Genomic DNA, 25692 nt, shown 5'->3' with positions numbered 1-25692 from the left:
CCAGTGTCCAGCATGATCCAGAACTGGCCTTCTCAGACTTGGTCCCGCACACGAATCATCTAGGAATCTGCTTTAACGCAGATTCTGATTAAGTAGTATATGGTGTTCAGTAGGCATATGGTAGTCAGTAGGTATATGGTGTGGCCAGGAGAGTCTGCGTTTCCAGCAAGCTCCCAAGTGATGATGCTAATGCTGCTGAACCAAGGCCTAGCCTTTGAGTAGCAAGTATGTGGATGTACTTCTTGGATACTGGGGCTCCCTATTTTGGGGATAGCCATGTTTGTGCCTGTGGTGGCACATGCCTGTGGTCCCAGCTACACAGGAGGCTGAGGCAGGAGGATTGCTTGAGCCCAGGAGGTCGAGACTGCAGTGAGCCATGTTTGTGCCACTGCACTCTAGCCAGGGTGACAGAGTGAGACCCTGTTTTAAAAAACAAACAACAAAAAAGCACTCACTTGAAGTTTTCTACCAATTCTGTGAAACCTTCTGTGATTTGTGTGGTGGTAGTCTATGGGGAGAAAATGTGTAATTGCTTAAAATGATTGAAAACCAGCAGATGAGGCTAGGCTCAGTGGCTCACACCTGTAATACCAGCATTTTGGGAGGCCAAGACGGGAGGATCACTTGAGCCCAGGAGTTTAAGACCAGCCTGGACAACAAAGTCAGACCCCATCTCCTCAAAAAATAAAAAATAAAAAAAATCAGCCAAGCATGGTGTCACATGCTTGTGGTCGCCTGTGGTCCCAGCTAGACAGGAAGCTGAGGCAGGAGGATTTCTTGAGCCTGGGAGGTCAAGACTGTAGTGAACCATGTTCGTGCCACTGCACTCCAGCCTGGGTGACAGAATGAGACCCTGTTTCAAAAAAAAGAAAGGAACAAGAAAAAGAAAAAATCAGCAGATGAAAATGGTTCTTTATAAATAAAAACAAAAAACACTATTTTATTATTCAAGATACAGAATTATAATCGTTGATTTATCTTTATTCCCCAATGCAGTGTAAACATGATAGCAGGAATAAAGGTTAGCCTTCCCATCTCATGTAACTAGCAGAATGATGTACTCAGGTTAAATCATCAATGAATGAAGAGAGTCTCCTTTTATGTGAGTTGGTAGAGCTTTCATGGAGGAATTTAGAAAGAATTCTGATATTTATCTTCTCTAAGAAGTAGAAGCTCCTGTATGAGCTTAAAGTTTATTTATTTACTTATTGAGACTTTTATGTTATTTCCATTTTTTAGTAGACATAGGACGATTCACGTTGTCTATTTCTTCTTTAGTAGCATTTATAACCTGTGTCTTTGTAGGAAGTGAACTATTTCATCCAAGTCATCACATTGATAAAAATAGCATAGGTCATATTATTGCCTAATTCACCTTTATTGTTAGCATTTTGATGTCTGTTAGGTTTGTAGTGATGAACGCTTTTTGCAATACTGACATTGGTAAGTTATGTATTCTCTACTTTTTCTTGATTCATCCCAATAGAATTTTGTCAATTTTAGTGCTCCTTTAAAAAAAAACAAAACCTTCTTGTTTTATTGTTTTTCTTTATTTTTTTGTCATTTCCTATGCTATTGATTTCTGTCCTTTATTATTTCCTTACTTTTGCTTAATTTTGATTAGTTTGACTCTCTTCATGTAATTTCTTATTGTAGGAGCTTAGATAATTAATTTGAGACCTTATTTTCCTTTCATATATAAGAGCTTTATGCTATAAATTTTGCCCTATGCACTATTTTAGCTACAACCCACATTTTGTGTTATAGCATGTTTTTATTTTTACACAGGTATTTTCTAATTACTTCTGTGATTCCATTTTTGAATTTCATATGAGTGGTTTATTTTGTAAATTTTTGAGAATTTTACATATATCTTCCTACTGATTTCTAGTTAAGACAAAACTTAGGATTTGTATCCTTTTAAACTTTTTGAGAATTGCTTTTTGGAACACAGTTTGTTTCATCTTGAATGACTTCATGTATAATATGAAAATGTCATAACAATATACTTGCATTGTTTATTCCCTTCATTTGTATTCTTAGTGTCCTAAATCATACTTCTACATTTGTTGCAAGTTCCACATCACATTTTTACAGTTTTTGCTTTAAACTTATCTTCTTCCAGAGATATAAAAATAAGAAAAATCATCTTTTAAATATAATCATGTATTTATTATTTCTAGAACTCTTCATTCTTTGTGTAGACCTCAGTGTTCATCTGTTATCATTTTCCTTTTGCTTTTAACATTTCTTATAATGCTGGGTTGCTGGTTATGAGTTCACCTTTTGTATACCTGTGGTAGTCTTTAAGGCATCTTCACTTTTCAAAGATATTTCGTGGGTATAAAATTCTAAGTTGATTTTTTTTTAAAATAGCATTTTAAAGATATTGCTTTATTTTCTTCTGGCATGCATATTTTCTGAAAAACCTTTGAGATTCTTATCCTTGTTTTACTATATATAAAGTGTCTTTTAATTTTTCTATCTGCTTTGAAGATTTTCCTTCAGCATTTGGCATATGAAGTAATACAGTTAAGTATACTTTGATTTAATTACCTTTGTTTCTTCTGCTTAGGGGTAATTGAGATTCCTCTAACTTTGGACATACAATTTTAATCAAATTTTTAATTTGTTGTTCAATATTATTTATTGATTTCTTCCATCTTCCCTCTTCTCTTGTTCTGAGACTCTAATTACACACATTAGACCAGCTTATTTTGTCTCATGGGTCAATGAGTCTATTTTTTTTTTTTCCTTTTGGTAATTTCCCACCCTCTGCTTCATTTTAATAGTTTATTTATTTATATATTTATTTTAAATCATTGTGTCTTTGCTTTCCTTTTAAGTAATCTTATCTTCTATGGTGTCTAACATTTTAAAAATCCTATTTGACATATTTTTCATTTCTTCCTTTTTACTTCTGGAATTTCTATGCAGCTCTGTTCTGTAGCTTTCATTCCTGTCCTCCCTATGTCCACGTTTTCCTCTACATTCCTGGGCATATGGAGCATATTTATATTAGTTCTTAAATGTCCTTTGCTGTTAATGCTATCATTTCTATAATTTCTGGTCCTGCTTCTGTAGACCCCTTTTTTCCCATTTTATCTGCCACAATTTCCTGCTTCTTTGCACACTGGATTATTTTTGATTGGATGTCAAATTTTTGTGTTTTGAATTTTGCTGTATCTTTCCAGAAAGTGTTAGACTTTGTTCTGGCATGTAGTTAAGTTCCTTTTGAGATTCATTTTCTTATTTTTAAAACTTTCTTTTAAGCTTTCTTGGGGGAGGGTTCAGAGTAGCCTTTACACTAGGCCCAATTTATCCCATTACTAGGTGATATACTTCTGAGGACTCTAGCCAATGCTTCATGAATTGTGCATTCTCTGCACTCTGACTGGTTGAAATGTGAGTTTTTGCTAGAATGGTTTCCTTTATTGCTGTCTGATTATTCTTTCCCCAGACTTATGCAGTTTGAAGCCATGCACATTCAAGTCAGTATTCAGCCAGAAATCAAAGGGTCCCTCTGAATCCCTGTAGGTTTCTCTCTTCATGCAGTTTCATCCTGCTTGACAGTCTGCCCACAAGATCTGGCCATCTCAGCCTCAAGCTTTAATCTCTTTATCCACAACTTGGAAAAATTGCAGAGCTATCTTGGGATTAGCCTTCCTTGCACTGTGGATTTGAAACTATGTCAAATCATTTTTTTGGCAAAATTGGAGCTCATCTCATTTGTGTCCTTATAGATTTTCTTGTCTTGTGCTACCTAGTGTCCAATGTCTGAATAACGTGGTTGCATACACAAGAGGACTTCAGAAAGTTCATGGAAAAATGGAATCAAAAGCTAAAAATAAAACATATAAGCTTTGTTTCCCAACATAAGCTCCATCAAGCTTAAGACACTTTTGTAAGTGATGTTATCAGCCACTTAGTCCATCCCTAAAGAATTGAGGGTCCTGGGAATTTAACCATGTCAATGTAGGTTTTGAAAAATATTATTCACTGAAGAAAAATGGGTGCTTTTTAAAGTTTTTTTTTTTTTTTTTTTTTTTTTTTTTGAGATGGAGTTTTGCTCTGTCGCCCAGGCTGGAGTGCAGTGGTGCGATCTGGGCTCACTGCAAGCTCCGCCTCCCAGGTTCACACCATTCTTCTGCCTCAGCCTCCCGAGTAGCTGGGACTACAGGCGCCCACCACCACACCCAGCTAATTTTTTGTATTTTTAGTAGAGATGGGGTTTCACCATGTTAGCCAGGACGGTCTTGATCTCCTGACCTCGTGATCCACCCGCCTTGGCCTCCCAAAGTGCTGGGATTACAGGCATGAGCCACCGTGCCCGGCCTAAAGATTCTTATAAGAACAGGAAACAAGAACAAGTCAGGAGACAAATCAGGACTGTAAGGTGGATGCCTAATGATTTCCCATTGAAACTCTGGCAAAATTACTGTTATTTGATGAGAGGAATGAGCAGGGCCATTGTTGTGGTGGAGAAAGTCTCTCTGATGAAGCTTTCTCAGGCATTTTTCTGCTGAATCTTTGGTTAACTTTCTTAAAATACCCTCGTAATAACATAACATTCAATGTTCACTTTGGGGCGGGGTTTTAGCATTAAGATGAGGTGGAATTTGGCTCTTTACATCGAAAAGTGAACTACAGGACACAGAATTTGTGCACAGCCTCTATAATCTAGCTGAAACTGGCTTGTGGTCTGCAGTTGCTTATCAGAAAATAATCTTTGTAAGGCCAGTCTTCTGTCCAATCAGAGTTGTAGACATCTGCGTTGTAAATCAGAGTTGATAGCTCCTATTGTTAACAAGTTTAGCTATAGGAATTTAGAAATGTGCCGTGCCAACCAAGAACCTTAGCATACCTCTTAGTTGATAAAGGGGCATCCATTTTGGTCTCTCAGATCATACCCACTAGATGCCAATAGCACCTTCCAGTTGTGAGGAACAAATATCTCCAGATATTACCTAATGTCCCCTGGGAACCAGTCCCTTAACTTATGGAATTTGCACTTTCTCTTACTTGTTCATAATGAGGAAACTATGTTCTATGTACATTAGTGTATTGGTCTGTTTTCATACTGCTATAAAGAAATGCCAGAGACTGGGTAATTTATAAAGGAAAGAGGTTTAATTGGCTCACTTTTCAGCATGGCTGGAGAGACCTCAGGAAACTTACAATCATGGTAGAAGGTGAAGGGGAAGCAAGGCATCTTCACAAGGCAGCAGGAAGGAGAAGTGCCTAGTGAAGGGGGAAGAGTCCCTTATAAAACCAACAGATCTCGTGAGAACTCACTCACTATCACAAGAACAGCATGGGGGAAACTGCTCCCATGATTCAGTTACTTCCACCTGGTCTCTTCTTTGACACATGGAGATTATGGGGACTACAATTCAAGATGAGATTTGGGTGGGGACACAAAGCCTAATCATATCAGTTAGTTTCTATTTCATTTTGTGATGATCTAACCAGTCCAGAAGTGGTATAATATAGTAGTGTATAAACAAAGAAATAAGAAATTTCAAGGAAGATCTCTAAGAGGTAAAATATAAGATTTTTTTTCTTGTATCTTGGATGGATGTGATGAGTTTGTAGAATTTAACAGTGTTTGCAAAATGAGATGAGCAAAGAAACTGAACAATATAAATCAAAGAGTAAACAACTGTATTTGACAACTTTCCAATTTGTTCCTCTTTAAAAGAAATTATTTACATGAGGATTTTAGGCCATCTATAATTAATGTATATGGATTCCTATTGTTTCTTGTAAAATTTCTAGAACTGCATTAAAAAATTCTGATGCTAATAAAGGTGGCTAGCACTGATTTCACCTTTATTATGTGCTAGGATCCGTGCTAAGTGTTTTGGAAGCTTTATTTAAGGCTTAGGATAATATTTTATCCTCCTTTAATATTTTGAAGAAACTGACACTTGCCAAATTAATTTTGCCCCTCAAATTGTACAGCAGTTATCTTACTTGTGTATTTGTCATGCTCTGAAGGGGACAGGCTGTATTTGTTGCTGTTCCCTCTCTCTTTTTCTTCTGTTTTCCACATCACTTTTACTTGCTTAAATCATCAGTATTGATGACTTGTCTTTAAAGTTTTGTCCTTGTCTAATTATTTGTTGATCTCGTGCTTATATCTGTAACTTCCTGTGTCTACCTTTATTATAATGCAAACTAAGCTGTTTAATGATTTTTACCTGTTTGTTAGTAAACATGTAAACTATAAGCACAGTGGGTCATCATTTTCACAGTTTCACCTGTTCACCGTTAAATTCCTAGTACCTAGAATGCCAGTTTGGTCTATAAATCAGTATATAAATGGTTTAGTGGGCTGAACATTGCATTGGCATTCTTGGTATTCACTACTAACAAATGCAGAAGTAGGAGAGGGAAAGAAATCATAGTTTAAATGTAGTACCTGAACCATCCCTAATTCTCTAGGGATTTGTGAACTTCTTGAGCTATTTATGTGCCTCATGATCTTCCAGAAATATTGCAGCAAGATTCTGAAGTGTTGGGGACTCATACGAGGTGACACATTTGTTTTCAGAATAAATAGAAGAGCCAGGCCAGGAAGAAGGAAGCCAAGATAAACATAAGTAAAGATTACTATAATTGAAAGAAGAGGGTATGTACTTGTAGAAAAGTGACTTCCCTAATATGCATGTTTCTGCTTTTCTCCTGATTTTATATTTTCCATGGCCAATGTCTATAATTTGCCTGGGAATCCAATTAATTGCAGTCACGTCTAAGAAATTAGTATTTATAATTGGGCTTCCAAGCAAATTATAATAATACTTCCAAGCATAAATTAGTAACATTTGAATGGAGAGTTATTTTTCTTATTTCATGCCTAGTGTTTAGATGTCTTCTTTGAAAGACACGCTTGGCAGTTTTGCCTAATTTTTTAAAAGTACAACCTATTTTCTTTTTTGAGATGGAATCTCACTCACTCTGTTGCCCAGGCTGGAGTGCAATTGTGCAATCTTGGCTCACTGCAACCTCTGTCTCCTAGTTTGAAGGTTCTCCTGCCTCAGTTGTCCAAGTAGCTGGGATTACCGTTGTGTGCCACCACACCTGGCTAATTTTTTTGATTTTTAGTAGAGGTGAGGTTTTGCCATGTTGGCCAGGCTGGTCTCAAACTCATGACCTCAAGTGATCTGTCTGCCTTGGCCTCCCAAAGTGCTGGGATTACAGGCGTAAGCCACCACACCCAGCCAAGTATACTATTTATTTTTAATAGAAACTATACATGCCCATTAAAAATTAATAAACCGCACAGAAAAGTAAAACCAAACTATCATTCCAGATTTACCATGTAGAAACAGCCATGGTTTACCATGCAGGAAAGTGTTAACACAGCAAGGCCAAGACTGCTCTCCCAATGCCTACTTAAATGACTGGCCACAGGCCAGCACTTTGAAGCTCTGTGCACACTAGTTTCAAATAAATGCTTAAAGTTTAATATTACTTGAAGGCAAGAGAAGACAAAGAGACCCCAAAATATTATAAAGAAAAGATTATAAAAGATATTATGTGGTTGGAATTGTTACTCTTTCAATTCCATATTTGTTTTATTATTTACTGATGTTCTAATATTAAGTTCAAGATAAGTCACGCTCATAGGTTTTCTCCACCACTCCTCCCACCTACCAGTTTTTCTAACATATTATTATTTGAAAATTCTTAGTTTTATTACAGCAAATTCTCCCTCCTATCATTCTTATTTTATTTAATTTTAGTTTCATACTTATATACATAGAAAAATGATTAATTTTACTGATTTTTTTCCACTGTATGCTTAATTTTGTAAATTTAATTCATATCTTTGTTTTTAAACAGGGGTCTATGGATGGTGTTTTCTTTAAGTTTATGCATGATACATTTTACCTACAGTTATATCTAAAGTACACTTGGATTGGACAACTTTTTTTTCTTCTATAGGTATTACTTTATTTTATCTGGGTACCGAATATTGTATTAGCCCATTTGTTCTTGTTTTCTGTTTATGATAGGATGGCTAGGTTTTGCCATTGCATGGCACATCATGCCCCCTGCCCCCAACACAACCCCCCCACAAGACACATACACTCACACAGAGTTTATTTTCCTTAGAATTACATAGACATTGCTTTGTTAGCTTCACATACTAAATTTAGTAGAGAGACATTTGGTAGCAATTATATTTTCTTCCTCATAGTCAGCTTGCCTTTTTTACCTGAATGCCTGAAAAATTAAAAATTTCCCTTTGGTGTTCAGAAGCAGAAGCTATATTCCAGTGTTGCTTGTTCTTTTCAGTTATTCCTGGAACATAACCTGCCCTTTGATTTATATTTTTTTTCTATTCATTCCTTGATCTATCTTTCTTTCTTTTCTTTTCTTTCTTTCCTTTTTTTTGAGATGGAGTCTCCTTCTGTCACCCAGTCTAGAGTGCAGTGGTTCAATCTTGGCTCGCTGCAACTTCCGCCTCCTGGGTTCAAGGGATTCTCCCATCTCACCCTCCCGAGTAGCTGCCACCACACCCGGCTAATTTCTGTATTTTTAGGAGAGACGGGGTTTCTCCATGTTGGCCAGGCTGGTCTCAAACTCCTGACCTCAGATGATCTTGATATTTCTAGTTTATTTCTTAACTTTATGTTTTTGTCTTATTTCACATTTTTTATTTTTGTTTAACTCTTTTCTAACCCTTTTCATCTCATTTCATTGTCTCACTACCTTGTCTTCATGCTCTTGTATTGAATTCATGTTCTGTTCATCTCACTGTGTATTTTGGGAGTGAAGTTTTCAGAAATTTGGAATCAGAACCTTTGGCCAGGTTAGGGAGGGGGCAATGCTGAGATGGGGGCAGCAGCGGCGGAAGTCAAACTTCAATGATTTTAACATTTTCGAAGTGCCCAGGACATGTGTACAAAGACACATTTAATGGAAATTGTGTAGGTTGCTTTTGTTTGAACCTTTGAAAGAATTTAAACTTAACATTTTCGGATTTAAAAATTGTAAAATCTTGTTTAACAAAAACTTTTATGTATTAAGATACTATTTTCCTTTCATTACAGAATTTGTTTATAAAAGTTCATTCGTTAAAAAATAAGGATCCTTTTTAACACCACAGCATTTGTACTGTTGCTTTTTAATATAGTGAAAATACAAAAGGAAGAGCATGTGCTATTTTTTTGATGTCACTGACTTCAGAGACATTGTGTTCAAAGAATTACCAACATACTTTAATTCAGTGATTGCTTGGTGTTTAGAATGTCAGTGCTTTAATTTTGAGCATCCTGAAATATATCTTTTGTACATACAGAGACGGATGTATCAGAATCAGATTTTCAGTAACCCCTGGATTATAGTTTGGAGTACTTTAATTTAGTTACCCTCAGTGGTCTCTAGAAGTTTATGTACACTTAGATTTTCTGTTTATAAATGCATTTAGCTTTTCTGTATCTAGGTAAACGGAGCTATTCAACTACTCAGCATAGAATTAAGATTAAAAATTTGTTTGCTAAAGAAAAGGAATAAAAAAAGAAAGAAATTTGAAATCACCCTACTATCTCTTCCTAGGAAGCGTAAGATTGCATTTTTGAATATTCAGGTTATTTCTAAACATGTAGAATCAGGAAGTCTAATAACTGAACACAAATTAGAGAGCTATTCATCTAGCAGATTTCTAGTCTTGGCCAGACATTGGGACCATCTGCGGTTCTTTCCAAAGTGCAGTTTCCAGGGTCCATGCCTGGAATGCTGAAGAAATGGGTCAGAAGTTCACCCAGGACATCAGTTTTAGAAGCTCCCTGGGAAATTCTAATAGGGAAGCAAGCTGAGAGCCACTGGGTGAGCCCAGTCTTCTTATTTTACCCTGAGATATAGTGGGGCCCTCAGAAAACACTAGCTCTCATCGTTGCCCAGACTCTTACATGTTTTGTGATTTGGGCTATGTTATGATCTCCCTGAGCTGCTGTTTCCCCATTTGTAAAATGGAAATAATAACAGTTGTGGGAACTGGGGAAGAATAGGTGAAATGAGAAAGTAAAGCAATTGGGGTAGAGTGAGGGATGTGGTAGACATCAGCATCTCTTGGTGACCAACTGCCACTGCTAATGATGATGGTAATGATGGTGATGGTGGTGGTTATGACAGTGGTGATAATGATGGAGCACTCACTTTAGGAAATTGTATATTCGAGGTTTCATTGTATTCAGCAATCCTGGTTGTTGGCTAGGAGCAGGAAGCGAAGCCCCCCATTCCCTGACTCTTTGCAAAGGCAATTATAATCCTAGAGAATTGACATATGGTACAAGTCTGTTGAATTGAACCAAATAGCCAAATGCAATGTTCTCCTCATAGCTGAAGCCTTGTATTCATGTGATTTTAAACACATTAAGGTAATTTACTGAATTGGATGTCTTTATCATTCCATGATTGCTGAACAGATTATTTTACTTGTACAATACCTTGCATTTTATACCAAACTAAACAAAGATAGTACTATCTCTCTTTTTGAAAGCATTCAAGAAATGTTGCCTACTTTTGTTAGTATTTAATTTTATTTTTAGCCACTTGCCACAGGTGGATAAATTCATGTTTTATTCATTTTCTTCTTAGTGGAGCTTAGCATATCACCCAGGTAAGGCACTAAAAACCACATTTTAGTTTTTAGCTCTTAGGAGATGATGTGTGTTTTGTTCTTTCTTAGTTTTGGGGACCGTAAGGGCAAAATAAACAAAATTAATGGGCATAGTGACCATATTCTTTTCAAATTTTAAATTGGAGCCAATGACCTGGCAAAATAATGACATTTGGCTGGGTGCGGTGGCTCACGCCTGTAATCCCAGCACTCTGGGAGGCCGAGGCAGGCAGATCACTTGAGGTCAGGAGATCGAGACCATCCTGGCCAACATGGTGAAACCCCGTCTCTACTAAAAATATAAAAATTAGCTGGACATGGTGGCGCATGCCTATAATCCCAGCTACTTGGGGGCTGAGGCAGGGGAATCGCTTGAGCCAGGGAGTTGGAGGTTGCAGTGAGCCGAGATCGTACAACTGTACTCTAGCCTGGCAACAGAGTGAGACTCCTCAAAATAATAATAATACTACTACTAATAATAATAATTTGAGAGTGACATTTGTGTGATTCGTGAAATTAATCATATGAATAGTTTTATAAAAATGAATTGTAGTTATAAAAACTAAATATACAGTTAACAATTTGCCTTCATTGCCTGCATATAATTGTAGAAACAGGAAATAGAACATAGAATCTATTTTGTCACATGTGTTTATTCACCATAAAATTGATGGGTATTATATGCATACTGATTTGAATAAGTCTTTTTCTATTATTTTCTCATTCCTTTTAACAAATCTCTGAGCAATTTGTATTATCACATGAAATTTTACATGCTTAGTGGTCAGAAGTTATTATACTTTTGTGACGCTCAAATTACCTTTGTTCACAGGATTTCCTACTGGAGACCAATTTGCATATTTTGTTTATATCTAGAGTATTAGTATTCACACAGCATTTTCTCTGACCTGTATACATTTTTCTCCTTATTCCATTCAATTAGTAAATTCTCATTAAACTATGATTAATGACCTGGAGAGAGACCTTATGTACACATACCATATGTTCTCTAATTTATATTCAAACAAATAATATTTTTTCAACCTAATCCAAGAGAATTATGAAAGAAAATTAATAGACAGCATCAAAACCTTCCTTTGATAAATCTGCCTTTAATAGAACAGTTAAATAAAGCTCCTCTGTAAGACTGTTGCACCAAATCCACCCTGCTCTAAGATGAACTTCATTTAAGTACAGGGTACAATTCCTTAGATGCAGATTTCAGTGCTTAATCTGGAAGTAGTGGGTTGGAATCTAGTGGCTGGACACACTGTAGAAAAATACAGACTTCCTTCTGTCTTTGGATCTTACAAAATTTTCATCAGCCCACCTGAAGAATTTTGAAATGTTAAAGAGTAAACTTGTAGCAGTGGTAAAAGAAAAAAAGACACAAATTACTTAATTTTTATTAAGTATGTATTGTAGGCCGACTATGCACAATAGTGCTTAGTTCTTTGTGTGTGTTACCTCATGTAATATTCATAATGTTACCTGTATTATTTCAAGATTATAAACTAGTCTAGAAACCATGAGTGCAAAGATGAACATATGTGTTTCTATGTCCTTACCAAAAAGGAAAACATTGAATATCCATACAGAATAACTCTCATATCAACTGAGAGATCTAAATTGTTGGGCTAATTATGATCATTCCCCTTTCATAGTCATTGGGAACACATGCTTCGTAACTGTTCTAGGTCACTGTCTTTGTTTATTTGTTTTTATGTCTGCCCCAATAGTTCAGTAAATAATGAAGATAAGGAGACATAGCCTCTGTTTTCCTGTCCCTCACAGTTCAAATGTGTGGCAGTTGGCATATAGATAATTAGAATAATATACGAATAGAGGATCCAAACTTTATCTGATTCTTGACTCATACTCTGTTTTCATAGATGAAGAGTATGAACTGAGTTGATTTCATTATATCATGGTGCAAACTAAGTCACTGTGATTTCCAAGTTACCAAGCAGGAAACACTTGCCAGATTTAATACAAGTATTTCTTTTTTTTTTTTTTTTTGAGACAAAGTCTCGCTTTGGTTGCCCAGGCTGGAGTGCAGTGGTGCAATCTCGGCTCACTGCAACCTCCACCTCCCGGGCTTAAGCGATTCTCCTGCTTCAGCCTCTCAAGTAGCTGGGACCACAGGTGTGCACCACCATGCCCAGCTACTTTTTTTTTTGTATGTTTAGTAGAGATGGGGTTTCACCCTGTTGGCCAGACTGGTCTTGAACTCCTGGCCTTGGGCGATCCACCCACCTCAGCCTCCCAGAGTGCTGGGATTACAGACGTGTGCCACCGTGCCTGGCCGGTTTTTTTGTTTGTTTTATAACATACCTCTACTATAGGTGAAATACTCTCTGGTTAATAACCCAAACCATTCAGTCTCCTGCCTAGATAACCTCCTGTCTCCAGGGTATCTGGGTGCCACCAGACACCTATCTGACTAAAGGGTCATGGTTGTTTAACAGTGAGGAGTAGCCAGCAGCATGCTGGCAGGTTTGGCAGGTGTTACCTCGTGGTAGGGAGCCATATTCAATCACTATTGAGAAGCAACAGCAACACATGGGCTGGTCTTACCAGATGTTATCCAGGTGTTGCCCAGGCATTACCAGGCAATGGTAGGGATGACCTGGTGTTACCCAGGTGTCACGATGGTGCAGAGCCACATTTAGTCATCAGGGAGGAGCAGCAGGCAGCACACAGGCGAGTGTCCCCAGGTATCATTCAGGTATAACCCAGGTGTTTCCAGATGTTACCAGTAATGAGCCCTGGTTAGGGATCACTGTGGAGCATCAAGCAGCATGCTGGCGCTGAGCTGCATGATGTTCCTATTCTCCCCCTAGACTTCTGTTCACCAAAGCTACCACATTTATTTCTTATATTCCTAACCCTGTTGTGACATCAAATAAACAGAAAGTGTCCTCCTTGTTCATCTTCCACTTCCAATGTTGAGGAACTATGGCAACCCTTCACTGGATGGCCTTTGCATTGGTTCAGGTAGCCTGAATGGTTGTAGCAAACAGAGCTTGACATGTACAAGAGTTCAAACACATGTGTACTTGCTTTATACCCATGGAGCAGTTCAAGGCAGCTGTTCCCGGCAGGGTGCTGTCCTTCTCCATATGGGCAGACAGCATTCTGGCATCTCTCCTCCAGTGGCCCCACCATTCCCTCATTCCCTACAGCTGTGGTGCCACCCACATCCAGCTAATAAAGAAGAACACGGGGGCACCATCCCCCACCATCTGCAAGCCTCGGTCCACAGTGGCACAGAACTTTGCTGATTATGTTCCATTCACAACAACATAGCCACCCCCAGGTAAAAGAGACAATGAAATTTAACCTGGCTATGCACAGGCATTCCAGGTGAAAATGCATTTTGATAAAAGAAAATGTCACTTTGATAGGAGAAAAGAAAACAAATACGTCTATTTTGTTAAACATTCAAGCAGACTTCATGTGTCTTTAATGGAATAGTAGTTATCATGGAAACCATCTCCCATAAGGATAAAAGGAGGCTTAGTGTAAAAGTTAGGGTTATGGTGATCATCTTTTCAGGCATCTTCTAGAAAGCAAAAAGAGGGTTAGGGATAGGGCTGGGTGGAGGGCTGGTGCTGGTGGGGCTGTCTTGGCCATTCTCTTCCATAGGAAAAAGGAGGGCAAGAGCACAGAGAGCATCCTTCCCTTTCTTTCCCTGGGTGGGACAGCTTTTAGAAGTCTCAGCAACTCCTCTGTTCAGTGGCAGAAAAAAGCCATTATCTTCCAATTGCAGCTCCTGTCTTAGGGATGACCGAGTGCTGTCCTGAACCATTTTTTCCTAAGGAAAAATAGGCATTTGATAAATGGCTCTTTCACATTACTCAGGCTTTTTCAATAATGCATTCCTCTAATAAGTCCAGGGCTTCCTATTCTCACTAATGGTTGATTGATTCTGGGCTCAACCAAAATGTCCTCAGCAAGATGCTGTTCAGACCCCAACTATGTCACAGATAACATAGGTGTGGGCTGATTTTTAAAGAAGATTCACATTCTTCTACTGCACAACTCATTGACAATTCCATATTAATAATAAAGGCTGGAAATTATTGAAATATGTTCAATTAGCAGGCTTAGACAACTGTGCTATACAATACCAATAAATATGTTACCATTGTAAGAATTGTAAAGTTTTATAGAGCTCCTGCTATTTTGATGAGTATTTATGATATATGAGAAGATAGCCAGGTGCAATGGCTCATGCCTGCAATCCCAGTGCTTTGGGAGGCTAAGGGTGGGAGGATTGCTGGAGGCCAGGACTTAATACCACCCTGGGCAACATAGCAAGACCTCATCTCTACAAAAAATAAAAATTAGCCAGGGATGGTGGTGTGTGTCTGTAGTTCTAGTAACTTCGGAGGCTAAGGCAGGAGGATTGCCTGAGGTTGGGAGTTCAAGGCTTCAGTGAACTATGATTGCACCACTGCGCTCCAGCCTGGGGTGACAAAGTGAGACCTTAACTGTAAAAAGAAAAGGAGAAAGAAAAAATTAAAGAGAGTGATGTGTTAAAAGTGTTATGTATATAATCCAAAAAGGACCCTCAAATTGTACTGAACAGGTTTTGTGACTATTTATAATCAGTTTTTTTGACAAACATCTTTGACCAAGGTAGAATATATGATCTGTGAATGTGGGCACATATACATGGTGTTTGTCTGTTGCATGCAATATAAAATCATCACTTATGGATTATGTTCCTTTGAGAAATCAGCACAAAATGTCACTTGGATAAGAGAAAAGAAAACAAATACATGCATTTTGTCAAATATTCAAGCAAAGGTTTGGTGGGGAAAAATGTTGAACTTCCTTTCAGATGTCTTGGAAATCAGACTTCATGTGTCTTTAATGGAATATTTTTAAAAATTCTTCTTTGACTTAGCCTCTCTTCCCCAAGAAGAGCTATGAATGCTTGACCAGCTGTGAGTTCCTCAAATACATCCTGTTGGTGAAGCAGGGGGACTGTCCGGCTCCTGAGAAAGCCAGTGGATTTGCAGCTGCCTGTGTTGAAAGCTGCGAAGTTGACAATGAGTGCTCTGGGGTGAAGAAATGTTGTTCGAATGGGTGTGGACACACCTGTCAAGTACCCAAGACTCTGTACAAAGGTAAGGGGCAGCACTGGGGGTGTGAAGAGACATGCAGTGTAACATGTATCTGTGTGTGCCTAGGGAAGGGTGTCCATCATAGGTGTGAAAAGTCTAAAAAACATAAAATCTTAAGAAAATTTATTTTATACAGACATCTTAACATATTCACAGACCCATAAAGATTAGCCATATTAACTCGACGTGGGGCAGAGCAAGTCATTCGTATTAATTCTTTTTAATTTGACATATGTGATGGACAGCAACAATTCAGGAACATTTTTCTCTTTTTCTCCAGTCAGACTGATTCAAGTAAGCTCTACTAGGTACACTGGAATAAATCGATTTAAATCCTTAGAAAATAGGCTGGGAGATGAAGCACACTTGAAAAATGCATAAGAAATATGCTGATATTGTGCTTTTTCTGCCAATATGACCCAAGAACATTAGTGTCGTTGTACAGATCTTAAATATTTTCATTAGTACCTTGAGATTCTAGACAAAGGATTTCCCTTTCTCAAAACATGGAGGTTCAATTTATCAAACAGTTTAGCAAATGCAATAGTTTATATTCAAAAGCCGTTTCTAGAGCACTTAGCTCCTTAATATCAAGTGCTACTGATCATTTTCTGTAAATGGGACTAAGCTCTTTTAAAGCCAAAATGAATCCATTGTATTAGGTATAGTTTGTGATACCATCAAAATACACCGTGACATACAATATTTTGTTAATTTTGGGGGTCTCATTGAAGAGTTATATAGAGCAGCAGTCCCCAACCTTTTTGGCAACAGGGACTGGTTTCATGGAAGATAATTTTTCCATGTTGGGGGAGGGGGCAGGGGATGGTTTTGGGATGATTCAAGCACATTACATTTATTGTGCATTTTATTTCTATTATTATTACATTGTAATATGTAATGAAATAATTATACAACTCACCATCATGTAGAATCGGTGGGAACCCTGGGCTTGTTTTCCTGCAACTGGATGGTCCCATCTGGGGGTGATGGGAGACAGTGACAGATCATCAGGCATTGGATTCTCATAAAGAGCATGCAACGTAGATCCCTCACATGTGCAATTCACAATAGGGTTCACGCTCCTATGAGAATCTAAAGCTGCTGATGATCTGATAGGAGGTTCAGGTGGTAATGTGAGTGATGAGGAGTGGCTGTAAATACAGATGAAGCTTTGTCCACTCACCCACCACTTACCTCCTGCTGTGTGACCCAGTTCCTAACAGGCCACAGACTGCTACCAGTCAGTGGCCTGGGAGCTGGGGACCCCTAATATAGAGTCAGTCAGTAGGCAGTATTCATTAAAGTACAGAGAGAGTAACAGATGTCTTTCTCTCTCTATGTCTTTCACACACACATGCCAAATCCATATTGTTTCTAAATACTGGTACTTAAAAAAAATGTGTATAAAGAAGTATTCACCATCAATGCCAGTTTTGATTTATGTGCTGGCTGCCTATTTTTGGAAGTCCATGTTACTCTAACACTTACAACAATTCACATCTCCCAGAAGTTAAGTATCTGTCCCATCTTCCTTTAGCTCCCACTTGGGAATACTTTCCTCTGAAATCTATGTAATTCAACTGGTTTTTTTTTTTCTTTATCGTTGGAAACACACCATAAGTACTACGTCTTACATTCAAAATAATCGCTGCTTTTCTCTTCTTACCAAGTGATGTTTCTTTAATAGTTTTAAAGTTTTGTTGTGTTCATGCCTCTTATTTTAAATTACAGCAAGTCACTTTTGCGAAATTTAAAACCATCTAACTTTTAAAGCATCTGTTATTATGAAATCTTATCTGTCATTAAAGATAATATGCTATGTATGAGTAGCATTCACCATAAAAATAGGATGCGTTGGGAATGGTCTTTTTAAACCCTTTTGTAAAACCTATAGTGTTTTAAAGAGATAATATAAATTAAAATATGCACTTTTATGAAAGGACTGAAGAGTTAGTATGAATTTCAAATATGCCTGTTTCACTTGAGAATAAGGGGAATATTGTAGAAAGGGCCAGAATAAATGATTAAGTATGCAAAGACACTTTCAATGTAAAACTACGTTTAACGAAACCAGGTGAACTTTTGTTAAAGTACTGAAGTCACTCTTCTACTACAAATTAGCTCTTAACTTAGATTTTTGTGGAGAGAGAATCAATGGGAATCAACTACAAATAGAATAAACAGACTCTGTTAACCTGACAATGACTTTTGCATAATGAAGACAGTCAAGTTAATAGATTGTTATTTTGCAAAAAAAGAGAGAGATATATATATATGCAGGTAGATATTTTTTTCTTGCTTTCTTCAGTAGTCCCTCAAGGAAGGCTGGTTTTCATGTCCTGGGAGCTTTGACAGTGTCTGTGAATATGTTAGTGTGTGTAAAAGGAGGGCAAATAGAGCCTGTAGCAACTCCTTCATCATCTTAGCTAATGAGGCATTTGAAGTCCCTTTTGGCATTCCCAACCTGGAGTCCAGCTGCTTCTTCACTCAAAAGAGGAGAGGGGGACTGATGTACACAAGCCCCAGGGAAAGTGTCTGTTCCAACCCATCCCTTGGCTTTGCAAGGAGAAAACCATGTGCCCAGTTAGCGCACAAACCAACCTGCAATCTTAGGATACTCGTGATCACTGTCTTTCCTACCTCCAAGATACCTTCTTATTGCCCCAAACAAACTAATGTGAAATAAGATTGCCTCCCTCTGTCTGTCTCTGCTAGGTCTGTGTAGTTGTTTTCTTCAATAAGAGTGGGAGTCATGGTGGGTTGAGATTATCTAGTCCTGCTCTCTGTTCACAGCTGCTGAAACAGAGGTTGCAGGCTATGCCTAAGTGATTTGGTAGTAGGTAGCAGAAATAGATCTAACATCTGCTCCCATCTGGGCTAGCTCTCCTGTCATTTTTATTTTGAATGTATGGATCTCTAATGGAAACACTCACTTGGCATGGTTGTGTTATGATATAATAGGCTAACTAAGGTCTGGCACAGTGGCTCACCCCTTTAATCCCAGCACTTTGGGAGGCTGAGGCAGGAGTTCAAGAGTAGCCTGGGCAAGATGGCAAGATATCCCTATCTCTACAAACATAATAAAATTAGCTCATCATGGTGGCATGTGCCTGTAGTCATAGCTACTTGGGAGGCTGAGGTGGGAGGATCATTTGAGCACAGGAATTCGAGGTTACAATGAGCCATGATCATGCCACTGCACTCCAGTCTGGGCAACAGAGTGAGACCCTGTCCCAAAATGTATCTAAATCTGTTATCTACCTGTCTATCTAATAGGCCAACTAAAAGATTTGTCAATATAGAATATTTTTAATCTAACAAAATCACTACTTTATGAATCATTTTAGGCTAATGAATAACATGGGATTGTTTTTACATTGTAGAGTTGAAGCGTATAAAACTAGATACAGAGTGTGCTATATGGAGAACCAAATTCTATGGGATAAATATTGAAAACCTGAAGTTCCTCATTCATTCATTTTTTTATGTATTAAAGTGTTGCATAGTGCTCTTTGGAAATCCGAAATAACATTTTCTTAACATTTTGCCCGGTTTACCTTTACAAGGGGCTGCTGTCACTTGGATGGAGAAGTATTGACACATTTCAGTTGAATACACATTTATGGAGTCCCTACTATTTGCTGTCATCTATAATGGGCATTGGGGTGCAAGGATCCATGTGACACTAACCCCCCACATTGTCCAGTAGTTTATTACTGAGATTGTCATGCTCACAATACTCTTTAAGTGGGCAAATTGTTTTTCTAACCTTTAAATAAATGGACATTTACCAACCTCTGTATATATTTCATTTTATTACTTAACGAATTAATTTTTAAAAATATTTTTAAATTATAAAAACTCATACATATTTTCTGTTTGGTCTGCTGTGTTTGTGGAAGGGAAGATAGAAAGTACTGGTTTTATAGCTTCAAGAAGCTTCAAGAGCTTCAAGAGCTCACTTGAGTTTTTGAAAGCGATGGGTGTCTTGAAAATATGATTTTGGGCTATGCTGTAAGAACTGCACTTAACTGATGCCTGGAAATAAGTTAACCTTCATAGACTATGGTTTAAAACAAACAGCAGAGATCCTTTCTTTTACTTTTTAAATAAAATTATTAGCATCAAAATGAAGGTCTGGAAATATTAAAATGATTGGAGATGCCTGCTGGTACTAGTTCTATGAAATGCAAAACTTCATATAGTTGTAGGAAGTCTGCAGGTAGAATACAAATGAGTGCATTTGGGGGCACTTCGTTTTTCCTTTCTATTTCTATTTCCTTTCTAAGTCTATTTTATGGCTTGGTGAGACAATCTTTCCTCCAGAGGGTGATATATTTTACTATTTTGTTGCCAAATCCCACTGCCTCTCTTGGCTTCCAACTGTAGCAAAAATGGTTTGGGCAGGGAGAAAGAAAAGTTAAAAAATTTTACAAACGTAAAGATTCAGACTAATTTGTGACCTATAGTTTCCTTTTGCCATGGATAAACCAAGACTTAACTGTACCTCAGTCTGTTTCTTTTCAAAAAGACCCAATCATAGAGTTGATTTAATATTTCGACAAATAATTAATATATAAAATATTTAAACTTCAGACCTCTGGAAATAGATTTATACAACTTCTCACAAATAAATTTTCAACATTTTGCATCCAGTAGCCCAATGCCTTAATGTGATGTAAATACAAATTCTAGAGTTCTAATTACCTTTACGAGAGATATCAAGTAGTGATTAAATCACTAGAACAATACATCTTGCTACATTTTTATATCATTTAGATTCATGATAAAAATTAATAGTAATAATAAAATCTCACAATGAGTATGCAACTGTAGATTGCTTATCCTGATTGATTTTTCTATCCATATATTTTCAACATTTTTAAAAAGCATTGGGTTTCTGTTCCTTTGATTTCAGCAGAATATTTCTTGCATTTCAAAGAAAAAAACTGGACGTCACATATTGCAGTTTGCCATATGATAACGTTTGCAAATTTTTCAACAGAATCATTTAGATTTCAGATGACGAATTTGTTCAAAAATAATTTTAAAGAGAAAAATGCTAATCATTTACATAATAAAAAACACATTGAGAAGAGATCCAGTCTATACATCTGGCTATGCAGTTGGGATGCTGGTTCAGCCAGTGAGGACTGTGCACACCAGCAGTGAGGGCTGGAGGTCTTGAGGGGGGCTGAGCCCCATCTGCACACAATTACAGTAGAGCGCTGGAGTTACTTCCAATCAAAGGAGCCAACTGACTTTAATGGAAAGCAGATGGACCATTTCTTAACATGCAAATTGCAGGGTCATGCTTCATCATAATTAAAGAGATTTTTAAATGAAGAAATTTGAACTGACATCGCCCTGATGCTCATTACATTTGATTAAGGCTGTTGGTCCTTGAATGCTATTCAAGATTAAAACCTTACAGCGAGGGCACTGGGCTGCTTGGATTGGCTTCTGGTGAGTTCAGGTTACTTCAGAGGCTATTTACTGTAGCTGTATTTACTCTAGAAGATTACACATCGGAAAGCCAAAGAGAAAGGTAGATTCAGAAGTCTTGGAGAATGTGCTCTATGAGTTTGAAGAATTGGTCATCATTTTTTTTACTATGCACCAAGGAATCAAGTAAATCATGAAATGTTCTCTGCGGCTACTCTCTCTCGCCTTATCCCCTTCGGTAGAACTATTTGTCTGGCATATGCAGGCCAACCTTCAATGCAAGAATGATACTAAATGATCACCTTGTTGAGATTGGTTTTTCATCACTCTGAACAAATTTTGGTGGCTTTTTTCTTGACACAAAACATACAGAGCTGCTTCTATTAAAATCAGTTAACTTTGGGATTTCTCTCCGATCAGGAATTGGTCTTCTTTTTTTTTGTTTTTAATGGGAAAGTCCTATGGTCAATGTAATAAAAACGTTCTATCTTGTAAACATTTTGGCATTGCTTTATTTTCTGGTATTTATCTTTTTAAAAAACAGAGTGAATGTACATGTGAGAAATAAGACCATGCTGGAAAAGAGATCTGAGTTGCTTGAAACAATATATGATAAAGATGGTAGTACAGAATACTTATGATAAATCTTCACCCTTCCCTAGGTGACTTTCAAACACAGTAGGGATTACCATTGTTGCAGTGGTTTGCATAAATGTTGCACTAGTCTCTTATTTCCACAGACATATTCTTGAGTGAAGAATAAGAAAGTGGGTTTGGCTATTCGTTCAGCAAACATTGACTGTTCATTGAACATTTGCTATTGCAGAATGTTCTCTTCTGGGACATTGTGAGGTGCGGGAATGAAGGAGACATGGTTTTTGATGTCTGGGGGCTGTGGCTTAATGGGAAGACAGGCATCATTAAATGAATTTGCTGCAGCAAGAGGCAGTTAAATGCATGTCTTGACAGTTACAGGCTCAACATTGAAGGGGGGCAAAAGAATAAAGCCTTTATTTCCAATTGAGAAGTTTAGGGGAAGTGTCACAGAGGGGTGGCATTTGGTCCGAGCCTGGAAATATTCAAGGGCCTACAGTTAGAAAGCAGAAGGCAAGACATTTCAGAATGAAACCAAACAAACAAACAAAAACATAAACAGGCCATGGTATTATTAAATACCTGGCAGTGTGTTTGTAGGAAAGCTGGGTTTAAAGATAATATCTGTGACAAAAAATTAAAGATGTACCAGGAGATAGATTGACAAATAAGTGGTAGCCAATTATGAAGAAGGATGCCTTGAAGGGGATGCCAAGAAGTTTCCCTTCATTCTATAGAGAATGGGATGCAATTAAAGAGTTTGGGAAGCTGAAGGAGAGAACCTCGCTTCTACTTTAGAAAAATAACCCCAAAGTACCAATAAGGGGACAGTAGAAAAAGAGATTGAGATGCAGGGAAATAGGTTGAAAGGTCGGAACAAGGAAGGGAGTAAAGTCAGGTGGCCGTCATGGCGACAGAATGATTTGATAATTCTTGAAAATGTACTATGCAGTAAGACAACTAAATGTTGTTAGCTGCAAGAACATATCAAAAAGGTTCTAAGATCCCTTAGACATCCTAAAGAATAAAGTTGTCATAAAGATAGATATCCCAGGAGAAGGGACATATCTGGGACAGAGAAATTCAGCAGGCAGGTGGAAAAGATGGTCTGCAGCTTAGCCAGGGATTAGAGAGAGACTGGAAAAACATTTGCTTAGCAGCAATATGCTAATCATCCAAGTCAAGATACCCCCATTGCTATGGTTATGCACTGAGATGAAAAGTTTACAATACAAGCTTGAAATAAATGCATGTCATGGCAGAACAGGAGTCAAAGACTGACTTGGTGAAGTTCCAGATCCACCAGGAAAGCTGAGGATCTTAGAATAAGAATGTCCAAGGGATTTGCATATCTATCAAAACCACCTCTTTTCTCTATCTCTCTATGTGGCCTTTTCTAATATGAAATGTAGAAAGCAGCAGATAATTCAGAGAGAAACCTGAGATCAGATTGTAGTCCCAGGCAACTAATTTAATATTCCTTAGATTCAATTATCTCCTGTTCAACATGTAGATAATTAACCCTTTACCCACTTCACAAACTCACAGTGAGGATCAGATGAGACAAATTTATTGTAAACTAAAGGTCACTACTCAGCCATGACCCATCAGTAATAAAGGAGACTGCAATAGGTACAGTAAACATTTTCTCCAGAAACTGGTTTTTTTTAGATTAATGACTTTTGACCATATATAAATATGCTTTAAAAAAAGTATTCAATTCCATCCATCCAAATCTTTGATGACTTTAAAATTTTCTTAAACAAGACTTACCATGAATTAAGATCAAAATGAAACAGGAGTTGAAATTCAACCATGTTAACATGCATCAAACCTTATTTGCATTTGGTGTTTGCACATTTTCCAGTTTCTTCTGTGTTTAAACTTACAAAATGGAAGAAGAAATAGAGCATTCTTAACTAGCTTTTGAAATGAGTTTTCAAGGCTTTCAGCAAATGACCATTGTGGACAGAAAATGCTATTAATGGTAATTGGTGTTCTTGGTGTTGATGGCATTCACCATCATGGAGCCATAGATTCTATTTCATTCAGTTAATTTTGCATATTCTATTAGTATTACAAATTTCTTTACAAATTCCCTTTCTGAAATGCCTGCTATTTTGAACTGTGGCTCTTCAATGTATCAGTTGCCAGACAACTTGCATATACAGAAGGTGATAAAGAAATCAGAATGATTAACTGCTTTAAAATGAAACACCTGTGAGAAACTTTTGAAGCAGCGCACTCACTCATGCCAAAACCAAACATTATAAATTCATTATTTTCTAATGTTAAGCCATTAAGACTATAGGGGAATGCTTGAGCAATTGATTGGGGAATCCAAAAGACTTGAACTTTGGAAATCACTCTTAGGAGATTTCACATGAAGAGATTTTGCTTTGCAGTGTTTTCCTTAAATGAAAAACTCCCTGAGAAAGAAGGAAGATCAAATCTGGAAACCATGTTATAATGACCTTAAGATATATCAATAGACACAGAGCGTGATAAAAAATGGGAAAATGACTTGAAACTCTTTATAATGATCTCCTAGTGTGAATTCCATGTTAACCTCAAGTGAAACAACCTTGTAACATGATTTATTCAAAAGAATGCACATGAAATGATTGCTCTAGAGATTACTAGGGAATAAGCCACTTGTTACAGAATCAGGAATCACTTTAGACTGTCTTATTAAAAAAAAAAAAAAGTTAAAAGAAAAAGGAGCAAATAGCTGAACGGAGTGTCAGAAGACTTCAGATGTGAAACCCTGTATGGAGAGGCCACTTTTATGAAAGGAAATCTCAGTTGTCATCAGATCAGATTCATCTCTTCCATATTTGTTCTTCCTCAACTTTTACTTCAATTTGAGTCACACGCAGATTGTTTTAATTGATACGGTCCTGTTTCAGGTGTCCCCCTGAAGCCCAGAAAAGAGTTACGATTTACAGAACTGCAGTCTGGACAGCTGGAGGTTAAGTGGTCCTCGAAATTCAATATTTCTATTGAGCCTGTGATCTATGTGGTACAAAGAAGATGGAATTATGGAATCCATCCTAGCGAAGATGATGCCACTCACTGGCAGACAGTGGCCCAGGTAAGAACCTCATATAGACTTTGATTTTCATCCTGGAGGTAGTGTCTCCTACATACCTACGCACATAAAATTAACTTGCTATGCCCCAAAATAGCTTGACTACAGAAATAAATTACTCAGATATGAAATGAACATCATAGGGGTCTTCTAAAGAGAGGATGAGGTTCATAGATACAAATGAACGTGCTCAGAAACTTGACCATTGGCTTAATTTGTTCAAATACACATGGAAGGGAGATAATTTTATAACCTGATTATTCACATGTATTTTCTCCAAGAACCACATTTTCCTCAGCTAAACTCAAAGCCAACTAGAGTAAGGGAAATGCAACATTATAAGGACTAATTTGACATTTAATAATCTAAATGCCTTCTCTTCTGTTTCTCCTGCATTTACACCTTTATTCCACCCACAAACTTTAGGAGCATGGGATAAGATTTGTATCACAAAATTACTTAGTGGGACATAGCCAGCAGCCCATAAATCTTCACTAAGTGCTTTCTTCTTTTGTCTTAGTCAACTTAAAAACTGATATACCACCTGCATGACAACACTCCCAGAGAGTGCTTCCTCCTCTTCTGTCTTGTTGATGAGAAAAGCAAAATATTTTCTTTCTTTTTAAGAGCTGTTAAATCCAGTACCAGCTGCTACCCCCCCTCCCCCCCCCCACAAAAACCCTACATGGATATAAAAAGTAACAGATTCTGAATGTGAAACTGTTTCATGCCTTTAGACAACTAAAATGCCTTCTCCACATCTATGTCTATACGAAAAAAAAATCTCACCTTCT

At 37.5% G+C, this 25692-nt stretch overlaps 1 protein-coding gene across 3 annotated transcripts in view; it reads left to right on the top strand.

Moving 5' to 3' along the window:
- Positions 1-25692, top strand: part of ANOS1 (anosmin 1) — a 202695-nt gene that overhangs the window by 118685 nt on the left and 58318 nt on the right. For all 3 annotated transcript variants that reach the window (XM_054544313.1, XM_054544312.1, XM_002831363.2), the window contains exons 4-5: positions 15546-15768; positions 24717-24901. In XM_054544313.1, the coding sequence (XP_054400288.1) occupies positions 15546-15768; positions 24717-24901 (408 nt within the window). The remainder of the gene's footprint in view (positions 1-15545; positions 15769-24716; positions 24902-25692) is intronic.

The sequence above is a fragment of the Pongo abelii genome, chromosome X (genome assembly GCF_028885655.2).
Source record: "Pongo abelii isolate AG06213 chromosome X, NHGRI_mPonAbe1-v2.0_pri, whole genome shotgun sequence".
Taxonomy (NCBI): Eukaryota; Metazoa; Chordata; class Mammalia; order Primates; family Hominidae; genus Pongo; species Pongo abelii.
The sequence above is the reverse complement of the archived record's forward strand: the minus strand, read 5'-3'. Positions and strand labels throughout refer to the sequence as shown.